The following is a 12,615-nucleotide window of genomic DNA, read 5'->3' as shown; positions in this document are numbered from 1 at the left end:
CCCCACTTCCAAACCAGAGTATAAAACCTTCCACAGACACTCCTACACCTCTTTCCATCACAAAATGTGTCTTTCGGACAGGGCAAAGACCAAAAAATACCTTGAGCGGGAGCCACCAAATGTGTGACCGCTCACTCCATGGCCGCCACAGGAAATCCTTTGAGTATCTTAAAAGACAAAAGAGGTTAAGAAGCTGAGGAAACGGATTTCAGTATTGGTAGCTGAAGGCATAGCTCCCAAAGGTGGAGGGATTAAAATGTAAGATGCTCAAGAAGCCAGAATAAGAGGAGTGCAAACATCTTGGAGGTCATGGTGCTGGAGAGATAGGAAGAGGCAAGGCTGTGGAGGAATTTGAAAATTGAGGATGAAAATTTAAAAATCTTTCTTAACCAGGAGTCCAAGAATCCCTACAGTGCAGAAGGAAGCCATTTGGTCTGCACTGACACTCTGAAAGAGCACTCCACCCAGGCCCACTTCCCCCACCCTATCCTCGTAACCCCTCCTAACCTGCACATCTTTGGACACAAAGGGACAATTTGACATAGCCAATCCACCCAACCTGCCCATCTTTGGACTGTGGGAGGAAATCGGCGCACCCGGAGGAAACCCACACGGACACCGGGAATAAGTGCAAACTCCACACAGTCACCCAAGGCTGAATTGAACCCGGGTCAACTTGAAATACATCCCATTTATCCATCACTCCTGTGCTCGTTGACCTATATTGATGGGTGGCACAGTGGTTAGCACTGCAGCCTCACAGCGCCAGAGATCTGGATTCGATTCCGACCTCAGGTGACTGTCTGGGTGCAGTTTGCGCATTCTTCCCGTGTCTGCATGGGTTTCCTCTGAGTGTTCTGGTTTCCTCCCATGGTCCAAAGATGTGCAGGTTAGGTGTATTGACCATGATAAAATTGCCCCTAGGTGGGGTTACAGAGATAGGGTGTGGAATTGGGCCAAGGTAGGGTGCTCTTTCTGAGGGCCGGTGCAGACCTAATGGGCCAAATGGCCTCCTTAGGGATTCTATGAACATGAATTAATGCCGTTCATGTGGTGTATGTACACCCACAGTGCTATTAGGGAGGGAGTCTCGAGGTTTTCACCAGTGACAGTCCAGAAACAGTGATATGGCTCCGAATTCAGAATCAGGTGTCTGGCTTGGAAGGGAACTTACAGACTGCCCTTGTCCTTCTAAGTAATAGTGGTTGCAGATTTGGAAGGTACTGTCAAAGGAGCCTTGGAGAATTGCAGCAATTGGTGGCTCACATTGTTGCCACTGTACACCAGTGCAGAAGAGGCCAGGCCAGGTGTTGGATTTGGAGGTAGGAGAGCACTTTGGGGACAGTGACCACAATTCGGTGACGTTTACGTTAATGATGGAAAGGGATAAGTATACACCGCAGGGCAAGAGTTATAGCTGGGGGAAGGGCAATTATGATGCCATTAGACGTGACTTGGGGGGGATAAGGTGGAGAAGTAGGCTGCAAGTGTTGGGCACACTGGATAAGTGGGGCTTGTTCAAGGATCAGCTACTGCGTGTTCTTGATAAGTATGTACCGGTCAGACAGGGAGGAAGGCGTCGAGCGAGGGAACCGTGGTTTACCAAGGAAGTGGAATCTCTTGTTAAGAGGAAGAAGGAGGCCTATGTGAAGATGAAGTGTGAAGTTTCGGTTGGGGCGATGGATAGTTACAAGGTAGCGAGGAAGGATCTAAAGAGAGAGCTAAGACGAGCAAGGAGGGGACATGAGAAGTATTTGGCAGGAAGGATCAAGGAAAACCCAAAAGCTTTCTATAGGTATGTCAGGAATAAGCGAATGACTAGGGAAAGAGTAGGACCAGTCAAGGACAGGGATGGGAAATTGTGTGTGGAGTCTGAAGAGATAGGCGAGATACTAAATGAATATTTTTCGTCAGTATTCACTCAGGAAAAAGATAATGTTATGGAGGAGAATGCTGAGCCCCAGGCTAATAGAATAGATGGCATTGAGGTACGTAGGGAAGAGGTGTTGGCAATTCTGGACAGGCTGAAAATAGATAAGTCCCCGGGACCTGATGGGATTTATCCTAGGATTCTCTGGGAGGCCAGGGAAGAGATTGCTGGACCTTTGGCTTTGATTTTTATGTCATCATTGGCTACAGGAATAGTGCCAGAGGACTGGAGGACAGCAAATGTGGTCCCTTTGTTCAAAAAGGGGAGCAGAGACAACCCCGGCAACGAAAGACCGGTGAGCCTCACGTCTGTAGTGGGTAAAGTCTTGGAGGGGATTATAAGAGACAAGATTTATAATCACCTAGATAGGAATAATATGATCAGGGATAGTCAGCATGGCTTTGTGAAGGGTAGGTCATGCCTCACAAACCTTATTGAGTTCTTTGAGAAGGTGACTGAACAGGTAGACGAGGGTAGAGCAGTTGATGTGGTGTATATGGATTTCAGCAAAGCGTTTGATAAGGTTCCCCACGGTAGGCTATTGCAAAAAATACGGAGGCTGGGGATTGAGGGTGATTTAGAGATGTGGATCAGAAATTGGCTAGCTGAAAGAAGACAGAGGGTGGTGGTTGATGGGAAATGTTCAGAATGGAGTACAGTCACAAGTGGAGTACCACAAGGATCTGTTCTGGGGCCGTTGCTGTTTGTCATTTTTATCAATGACCTAGAGGAAGGCGCAGAAGGGTGGGTGAGTAAATTTGCAGACGATACTAAAGTCGGTGGTGTTGTCGATAGTGTGGAAGGATGTAGCAGGTTACAGAGGGATATAGATAAGCTGCAGAGCTGGGCTGAGAGGTGGCAAATGGAGTTTAATGTAGAGAAGTGTGAGGTGATTCACTTTGGAAGGAATAACAGGAATGCGGAATATTTGGCTAATGGTAAAGTTCTTGAAAGTGTGGATGAGCAGAGGGATCTAGGTGTCCATGTACATAGATCCCTGAAAGTTGCCACCCAGGTTGATAGGGTTGTGAAGAAGGCCTATGGAGTGTTGGCCTTTATTGGTAGAGGGATTGAGTTCCGGAGTCGGGAGGTCATGTTGCAGCTGTACAGAACTCTGGTACGGCCGCATTTGGAGTATTCCGTACAGTTCTGGTCACCGCATTATAGGAAGGACGTGGAGGCTTTGGAGCGGGTGCAGAGGAGATTTACCAGGATGTTGCCTGGTATGGAGGGAAAATCTTATGAGGAAAGGCTGATGGACTTGAGATTGTTTTCATTGGAGAGAAGAAGGTTAAGAGGAGACTTAATAGAGGCATACAAAATGATCAGGGGGTTGGATAGGGTGGACAGTGAGAGCCTTCTCCCGCGGATGGATATGGCTGGCACGAGGGGACATAACTTTAAACTGAGGGGTAATAGATATAGGACAGAGGTCAGAGGTAGGTTCTTTACGCAAAGAGTAGTGAGGCCGTGGAATGCCCTACCTGCTACAGTAGTGAACTCGGCAACATTGAGGGCATTTAAAAGTTTATTGGATAAACATATGGATGATAATGGCATAGTGTAGGTTAGATGGCTTTTGTTTCGGTGCAACATCGTGGGCCGAAGGGCCTGTACTGCGCTGTATTGTTCTATGTTCTATAAGAGAGTGAAAGTTTGAGAGAGTGAATGTTTGAGATAGTGGATGGAGTGCTGATCGAGCAGGCTTCTTTGCCCTACACAATGTTGGACTTCTCATGTGCTGTTGGAGCTGCACTCATCCAGGCTGGTGGAGAGTATCCCATCACATTTCTGGCTTGTGTCTAAGGTGGTGGACAGGCTTTGGGGATTCCAAAGATGAAATATTCACTTCAGAATTCTCAGCCTCTGGCCTGCTCACATAACCATCTTAATTATATGACTGGTCCAGTTCAGTTTCTGGTTAACCATGACTCCCAGGTTGTTGATGTGGGTGCCCCAGCAATAATAATGCTATTGAGTGCCATGGCAGGTACCTTCTTGCTGGAGTACATCATTGCCTGGCAATATGACGCAAATTATACTTGCCACTTATCAGTCCATGACCGAATATTTACCTGGTGTTGCATTTTCTGCCCACAGACTGCTTCAGTTGTGAATTATCAGCCGACATTTCAACTTCTGATCTTATGTCAGAAGGAAGGTAATTGATGAAGCAACTGAAGATGGTTGGGCCTGAGAAACTCCTGCAGTGAAGTCCTGGGCTTAGATGAAGGGCCTCCAACAACCACAACCATCTTCCTTTGTGCTAAGTAGGACTCCAATCAGTGTAAAGCTTTTCCCTAGATTCCCACTGACTTCAGTTTTGCTAGGATTTTTGATGCCATTGTCATTCAAATACTGTTTTGATGTCATTTTCAGCTTGCATCTGGAATTCAGCTTTTTTATCCATATGAAATGAAAATGAAATGAAAATCGCTTATTGTCACAAGTAAGCTTCAATGAAGTTACTGTGAAAAGCCCCTAGTCGCCACATTTCGGCGCCTGTTACGGGAATTGAGCCAGCGATTTAGCCCTGTGCTAAACAGCCCCTGTGCTAAACAGCCATCTTTGGACCAAGGCTGTAATGAGGTCAGGAGCCAAGTAGCTCTGGCCAAATCCAAACTGAGCATCAGTGGATAGGTTGACTAAGCACCACTTTATAGCACCGCCATTGATAGCTTCCACTTTGCTGATGATTGAGCGTGGACTGATGGGGCGGTCATTGGCTAAATTGGATTTGTCCGGCTTTTTTGTAGACAGGCCATATTTAGACAATTTTCCACATTGTAGCCTGTTTTGTAGCTGGCCAGGAACAGCTTGGCTAGAGGGACGGCAATTTTTGGAACACGAGTTTTCAGTACTTCTGCCAAGATGTTGTCAGGGCCTTTGTTGTACCCAGTGCCTTCAACCATTTCATAATATGGCATGAAGTGAATCGAATTGGCTGTAGAGCGCCACCTGTAACGCTGGAGACCTCAGGAGGAGGCCTAGATGGATCAACCTGCTGAAGCTGATTGCAAATGCTTCAGTCTTTTGTTTTGCACTGACATCCTAGGCTCCACCATCATTGAGAATGAAGATGTCTGAGGGGCAGCCTCCTCTGGTTGGTTTATTTGCATTCACAACTGGATGGTGCAAGACTGCAGAACTTTGATCTGATCTGCTAGTTGTGGGATCACTTAGATCTGTCTATTGCATCCTGCAGTGCTTCTGCAGGTTAACATCTCATTTTTAGGTATGCCTGCTGTTGTTCCTGGCATGCTCTTGTACCCACCACTTTGAACCAACTTATGGTAATGGTCGAATGAGGGATATGTCAGGCCATTAGGTTACAGATTCCAGTTGAGTGCAATTCTACTGCTGCTCGTAGTCTATGGCTATGGCATCATGGATGCTCAATTTTGAATTGTTCGGTCTGATCTGTAACTATTCCACTTAGCACAGTGGAAGTGCCACACAAATTGATAAAGCATTTCCTCAGTATGAAGATGGGACTTCACCTTCGCTCTCACCACCTTGACAGATGGATCTGCGACAGGTATATTGGTGAGGACGAGGTAAAGTAGGTTTTTCTCTCCTTTGTTTGGTTCTCCCAACCCCTGCCCAGCCTGGCAGATACGTTCTTCACAACTCCACCTATGCACACCGTCATGGTGCTACCAAACCACCCTTGGTAATGTAGTCATTTGCGACAGAGAGAAGGCCATGCAGCCTGAGACTTTCTGAGAATACTGTTCCTTCAGTACTAGTCTCTTGTGTATTCCCATGTTCTTCATGCAACCATTTGCTGTCATGCCGTTAGCCCTGAGTTTTGGAATTCCTTCCCTAAGCCTCTCTGCATCTTCATCTCTTCAACCCCCCTTTTAAGATGCTATTTAAAAATAATCTCCTTGACCAAAGGTTTGATCGTTCATGCTATGTCTCATTTGGTTCAATATCAATTTCCGTCTGATTATGGTCCGATGACGTTGCTTGGGAAGTTTTACTGCGTTGGAAGTTGTAGCAGTCAACAGTAAGAAACCGCACGCATTTTTGTTTTCCACAACGTTCTCCTAGCATCTTCCCTAAATTCTGGAAACCATGACCATTAGTATTAGCCAGGCATTGTCCAAACTTGGATCATCTTTGACAATCCATAAGACCATAAGAAATAGGAACAGGAGTAGGTCATTCAGCCCTTCAAATCTGCTCTGCAATTTAACAAGATCATGGTTGATCTAACGCTCACGAAGTCCACTTTCCTGCCTTATCTCCATAACCCTGAACTCCCCTACTGATTAAACCTATCGATCTCAGCCTTGAAAATGTTCAAGAACTTGGCCTCCTCAGCTACCTGGAATAAAGAATTCCAAGGATTCACCACTCTTTGAGAGAAGCAATCGCAAATCAATGATATAATGTAACTGCACTCAGGATCGGAGCAGAAAATCCCAGCAATGAGTGTGGGAAACACTGAGGGAGTGATTCTCACACACACATCATGCAACACTTGCTGGAAGCAATTTCACAGAATCACAGAATTGTTACCATGCAGAAGGAGGCCATTTAGCCCATTGTGGCTGCCCTCCAAATGAGCATCATGACTTAGTGCCATTCTCCTGCCTTTAGCCGTACCCCTGCACATTGTTTCTATTCAAGTAATCATCCAATACCCTCTTAATGCCTCAATTGAACCTGCCTCCAATACATTTCCAGCAGTGCTTTCAAAAAAAACCCCAGATATTGGCAACATATTGTTCCAGATCACCATTAGAAGATGAGAAGTAGCCTCTGTCTGATCTGTTTCAGTATTAAGTATCTTAAGTATGGGTTTCTCTTCAATGATTGTATTTTTTGCACTAAACCATTTGCTTGTGCAAACAGATTAATTCCAATTTGAAATTACAATGTAAAAACTTTTTTTTTACATTTCAAGGTTTGCGATGCTGTCCTAAGTTCTGGAGAAAAGCTAGGCAGCAGAAAACGGATCTCCAAAAGTCCATTAATGTATGAGTGGTATCAGGAGCATTATGTTGGAGCAGCTCATGGCTTGGCTGGGATCTATTATTTCCTGATGCAGGTAATTAGTTCATTTTGATCTTCCAGTGATACTGAAAATGTGGAATTTTTATTGTCATTTTCAGTCAACTGAAATGTGACCATAGAGTGCAAGCCATCTATGGTGCATATATTTCAACCTCCTATTCAACAACAAACTGCAAACAGTAAACCCAGAATCTTGCCACCCATCACAGTTTACAGACTACCCTCCAGTTGTTTGCATTTAATTTATCTTCAGTTTCCGGCCCACCACTCTTAACAAAATTCAACTGCTACCATGGAGAAGAGTTTCCAGAGTTCAGTCCTAAATTTTGTCATTAGCTGTTGTCCTACAATACTTGGAAAACACTGCGTTTAATTTTGGTCTCCTATGCAGCCCTGATTTACATCATCTCCTTGGTGGTCATGCTTTAATTTTCCCAGGTGCTAACCTCTGGAATTCCCTTCCTAAACCCCTCAATCTCTGCTTTCTGGTCCTTAAGAAGCTCTTTAACTTCTACCTCTTTGATTCAGCTTTTAGTCACCTGGCTCATATCTCTTTACGTAGCTTAATATCAAACTTTGTCTGGTAATGCTCCCGGGAAACATTTTACAATGTTAAAAGCTTTAGGTTGTAGTCTTTGTCTTTTCCCTACAATGTAATTAACTATTTTTTTAAATATATGTTTTTAAAAAAAAAAAAATTTAGTGCACCCAATTCATTTTTTCCAATTAAGGGGCAATTTAGTGTGGCCAATCCACCTAGCCTGCACATCTTTGGGTTGTTGGAGCGAAACCCACGCAAACACGGGGAGAATGTCCCACACGGACAGTGACCCAGAGCCGGGATCGAACCTGGGACCTCAGCGCCGTGAGGCTGCAGGGCTAACCCACTGCGCCACCGTGCTGCCCTGTAATTTACTATTTTCAATGATCACATCTTTACAAGGCTGAAAATTACAGGTTTCTTGAATTTCATAACTCAGTTCTGACTCTATGGATTGGTGCCTTTGTTACTCTTTTAACCACCTCCAGGGTTTATACGTCTCCCTTAAAAATTCAGTACTCAGTTGGCCCAGTGCTTGAGGTATGGAGCTACTAGAACATTATGCAGTTAACGTTTCTACAACCTGCAGTCTTGCTTTTCATAAATAATTCTGTATTCTAATGACTGCATAGTGCTCGGACACGATTGAGTGTTAAATCTGCAGAAATCTTGGATCCCTTCCAACTTGGTTCATTTTAACATTTGTGGAGTGTCAGACATTTCTTTTTTTCTATGGACAGCTTAATCTGTCTTCCACTTATAGATTTGCCTAACTCGTGTTTGGCTTTCAAGCTGCCTCCTCAGATCCAACTGTTCCTTAATTCCAGCTTAATTAAACATGCCAATGGAAATGAGAGAGCACTTGGCACTGTCCACAGCATGGCAAAGGTTTTCTCACAAATACTTGCTAATTCATAACTTGCAGCTGAATTCCCCAAACTTTATATGTAGATCATTGCCTTTTAAGTTTTGAAAGTCAAGATGTGCCATGTATTGTGTGCTCTTGGCGTGTTACTTACTCAGGAAATTTTATGTGATTGGGATCTTCCTTTTCTAAATCCGTGATGGAAACTTGGTTATTAAACAGGTAAAGGTTGAACAATCTAAATTTTTTGACAACGATCAAAATTGTATACAAGCATTGAGATTCAGACTTGAGTGTTTTTTTTATTATTTTATTTGAGCGACAAAATTCTGATTCTCTTTTTTAATCTTTTTTTCTTTAGCCAGAGTTTGGGATTGACCAAGATGTGATGTTCAGGCTGGTGAAACCCAGTGTGGACTACGTTTGTCAGCTGAGGTTTTCATCAGGAAATTATCCTCCGTGTATAGGTGAATCCAGAGATAATCTGGTTCATTGGTGTCATGGGTCACCTGGCGTTATTTACATGCTCATACAAGCTTATAAGGTACACCTTATTTGTATGTGTATACGTGTGTGTGTGTGTGTACGCGCGTGTGTGTGTACGTGTGTACATAATCCAGGGACGGGATGGCATATTGAGGTAATAGTGAGCACAGCCAGATTCACTTGGATGCTGCCTGACCTGCGACAACATAAATAAGCAGAAAGCCTTGACATATTCGGCTTATTTTTATCACACAAATGATTAAAGGGATATTTGATAAGTTGTAAAAGAATTGAAAAAGTAGGTGGACTATTTGTAGTAATTGCGGGTGGGCCAGCGCGAAGGAGGATCATGGAGGGAGGCAGCAAGCAGGAGGGTCATGAAGGCAGGGTGCTTTTGTGAGGGAGGAGGGTGGGTGGGGAGTGTCGGGGAGGGGATTGGGAAGGAGGCAACGAGCGAGAGTTTGTGAACAACAAACATCTGGGGGCCTGTGCCAAAGTTGGGAGAGTTGTCTCACAGACTTATCAAGCAATTGCCCGACATTGTCATACTCTCAGAATCATACCTTGCAATGTCCCAGACACCACTATCACCATTCCTGGGGATGTCATGTTTCATCGACAAGACAGACCCAGCAGAGATGGCGGCACAGTGGTATACAGTTGGGAGTTGCCCTGGGAGTCCTCAACATCGATGCTGGACCCCATGAAGTCTCATGCCTTCAGGTTAAACATGGTCAAGAAAACCTCCTGCTGATTACCATGTACCGTCCACCATCAGCTGATAAATCAGTACTCCTCCATGTTGAACAGCACTTGGAGGAAGCACTGAAGATGGCAAGGGTGCAGAATATATTCTGGGTGGTAGATTTCAATGTCCATCAATAAGAGTGGCTCGGTAGTACCACCACAGACCGAGCTGACCGGGTCCCAAAGGACATAGATACTAGACTGGGATTGCAGCAGGTGGTGAGGGAATCAACAAGAGGGAAAAACATACTTGACCTCATCCTCACCAGTCTACCTGCTGCAGATACATCTGTCCATGACAGTATCGGTAGAAGTGACCATCATACAGTCCTTGTGGAGACAAAGTCCCGTCTCCACATTGAGGATACCCTCCATCGTGTTGTGTGGCACTACCACCGTGCTAAATGGGATAGACTTCAAACAGATTTAGCAACTCAAGATTGGATTTGCCGGAGCACCAAGCTCTAGAGACTGAGTGGAATTACAATGCGGTCCAGCTTGAGGAGGATACCATCAACCACCGTCAGGTCGTCCTTCACATTGAAGAATTGCCCTTTTTGCCAGCCGTTGGCGAGGTGGCGCATGACACGCTGCAGAAGCAGGTCTTTGGCTGTCACGTCGCGAATGCGGATCACCTTTTCATCTGACGCCGGGAGGTCTATAATAGCGTAGATGGGCTTTAGAGTGGTTTCACAGGTCGGCGCAACATCGAGGGCCGAAGGGCCTGTACTGCGCTGTAATGTTCTATGTTGCTGGCCCACAGCTGCACCTGTGATTCGATCTGTTGGATGAATGCCGGCGGGCCAGCAGGCAAGGTTATGGAGCAGGACAAGGCATCCGCAATAATGAGCTCCTTGCCAGGCATGTATACGAGCTCAAAGTCGTACCGTCTGAGTCTGAGGAGGATGCGCTGCAGCCGGGGCGTCATGTCGTTCAGGTCCTTGTGGATAATGTGGACCAGAGGCCTGTGGTCCGTCTCGACGGTGAACGTCGGCAGGCCGTAGACATAATCGTGGAACTTGAGAATTCCAGTGAGAAGGCCCAGGCATTCCTTTTCAATTTGGGCGTACCGCTGCTCGGTGGGTGTCATCGCCCATGATGCATAGGCAACCGGTGCCCAGGATGAGGTGTCATCGCGCTGGAGCAACACCGCGCCGATGCCGTCCTGGCTCGCATCTGTCGAGATTTTTGTTTCCTTGTCAGGGTCAAAAAATGCCAATACAGGTGCAGTAGTGAGCTTGGCTTTCAGCTCCAACCCCTCCGCTTGATGAGCTGCCTGCCACTCAAAGGCAGTAGACTTTTTCACCAGGTGTCTGAGGGCCGTGGTGTGAGAGGCCAGGTTTGGGATAAACTTGCCCAAAAAGTTTACCATTCCTAGGAAGCGCAGCACTGCCTTGTCTTCTGGGGTCTTCATGGCTTCGATGGCCTTGACCTTGTCTGTGTCCGGGCGCACACCCTGCTAAGATATCTGGTCACCTAAGAGCTTCAGTGACGACATGCCAAAGCAACACTTTGCCCTTTTCAATTTGAGGACATTGGCATGGACACGGCGGAATACCTGCTGGAGACGAGAGATGTGCTCTTTGGTGGTTGTGGACCAAATGATGACGTCGTCCACATACACACGAACCCCTTCAAACCCCTCCATCATCTGCTCCATGATTCTATGGAAGATCTCCGAGGCCGAGACAATGCCAAACGGCATACGATTATAGCAGTACCTACCGAACGGTGTGTTGCAGGTGCAGAGTCTTCTGCTGGACTCACCCAGCTGAATTTGCCAGAACACGTGTGAGGCATCTAACTTTGTGACAAAACCGACATCTCACTTGTTAGTTCCTCCCGCTTCGGGATGGGGTAGTGTTCCCGCATTATATTCTGGTTGAGATCCTTGGGATCAATGCAGATGCGCAGCTCCCCCGAAGGCTTTTTAACACATACCATCGAGCTGACCCAATCAGTCGGTTATGTAACTTTGGAGATGATGCCCTGGTCCTGAAGATCCTTTAACTGTGCCTTCAGGCGCTCCTTCAGTGGAGCCGGGACCCGGCGTGGTTGTTGGACCACAGGCGTGGCATCAGGCCGCAGCAGGATCTTGTACCGATATGGCAGAGTGCCCATCCTGTCAAACACATCCGGATACTGAGCGAGGATGTCGTCAATGCCGGCTTGAAGATCCACGTTGGGGGAGGTCATTGTGTAGACCCGTTGCACAAGGTTTAGCTGCTTGCATGCATGTGCGCCGAGCAGGGAGGCCCTGTCTGGCTTGATTTCAAACCTTAGCCTTGTGTGAATGCTCCTTTTGGAGACAAGCAGATGACAGGATGCAGTGCTGTGATGGCATTGCCGTTATAGTCCAGGAGCTGGCAGGCTGCTGGAAGGAGCTTGGGTGGCTTCTTGATGCGGTTGAAATCTGCCTGTGAAAGGAGATTGACAGAAGCACCTGTGTCCAGCTTGAACTGGATAGAGCATTGATTTACTTGCATCACCGCACGCCATTCGTCTGCAGAATCCACAGTGAGGATGGGCAGGCTCCGTGATGATGTCGGTGAGGCATGTTCACGTGTGGTGATGATGCACACATGGTAGGGGGGCTCCAAGCAATCGTACTCTGGATCCGTTATACTGCCAGGATCAGAATCCTGTAAACCTTGTTGGACACTCCGAACGCACCTGCGTTGGAATTGGGAGCGATGGCCCTTGACTGGTGGTGCAGACCTGCACAAGGCTGCACAGTGTCCAGGCTTTCCGCAATTTAAACAGCGCCTGCCTCTTGCAGGGCAGTGTTTCTTTAAGTGGGCGGTGCCGCAGTTCGGGCACGTCGTTACGCTCTGTGCGTCGTCGCACATGCACAGTGCGGTCGGCAGATGTTCGCACTGACGCAGTGTGGTGATCGGCCGCTTCGTTATCCCATTCGTATGCGTGGGGCTCCGGGAAGAGCGCGCGAAATGGCCGCTTTCATCAATGCTGAGGCGCTGCATCCGGGCAATGGCCTGCACACTCTCTGCCTCGTGGGAGGCA

The 12,615-nt window shown here is 46.7% G+C and overlaps 1 protein-coding gene across 1 annotated transcript in view; it reads left to right on the top strand.

The window, feature by feature from the left end:
- Positions 1-12,615, top strand: part of lancl1 (LanC antibiotic synthetase component C-like 1 (bacterial)) — a 52,816-nt gene that overhangs the window by 20,492 nt on the left and 19,709 nt on the right. The window contains exons 5-6 of the mRNA XM_072484180.1: positions 6,846-6,989; positions 8,723-8,905. Coding sequence (XP_072340281.1) covers positions 6,846-6,989; positions 8,723-8,905 — 327 coding nt within the window. The remainder of the gene's footprint in view (positions 1-6,845; positions 6,990-8,722; positions 8,906-12,615) is intronic.

This window comes from Scyliorhinus torazame, chromosome 2 (genome assembly GCF_047496885.1).
Source record: "Scyliorhinus torazame isolate Kashiwa2021f chromosome 2, sScyTor2.1, whole genome shotgun sequence".
NCBI classification, from domain to species: domain Eukaryota; kingdom Metazoa; phylum Chordata; class Chondrichthyes; order Carcharhiniformes; family Scyliorhinidae; genus Scyliorhinus; species Scyliorhinus torazame.
This window is presented reverse-complemented; position numbering and strand designations above follow the sequence as displayed.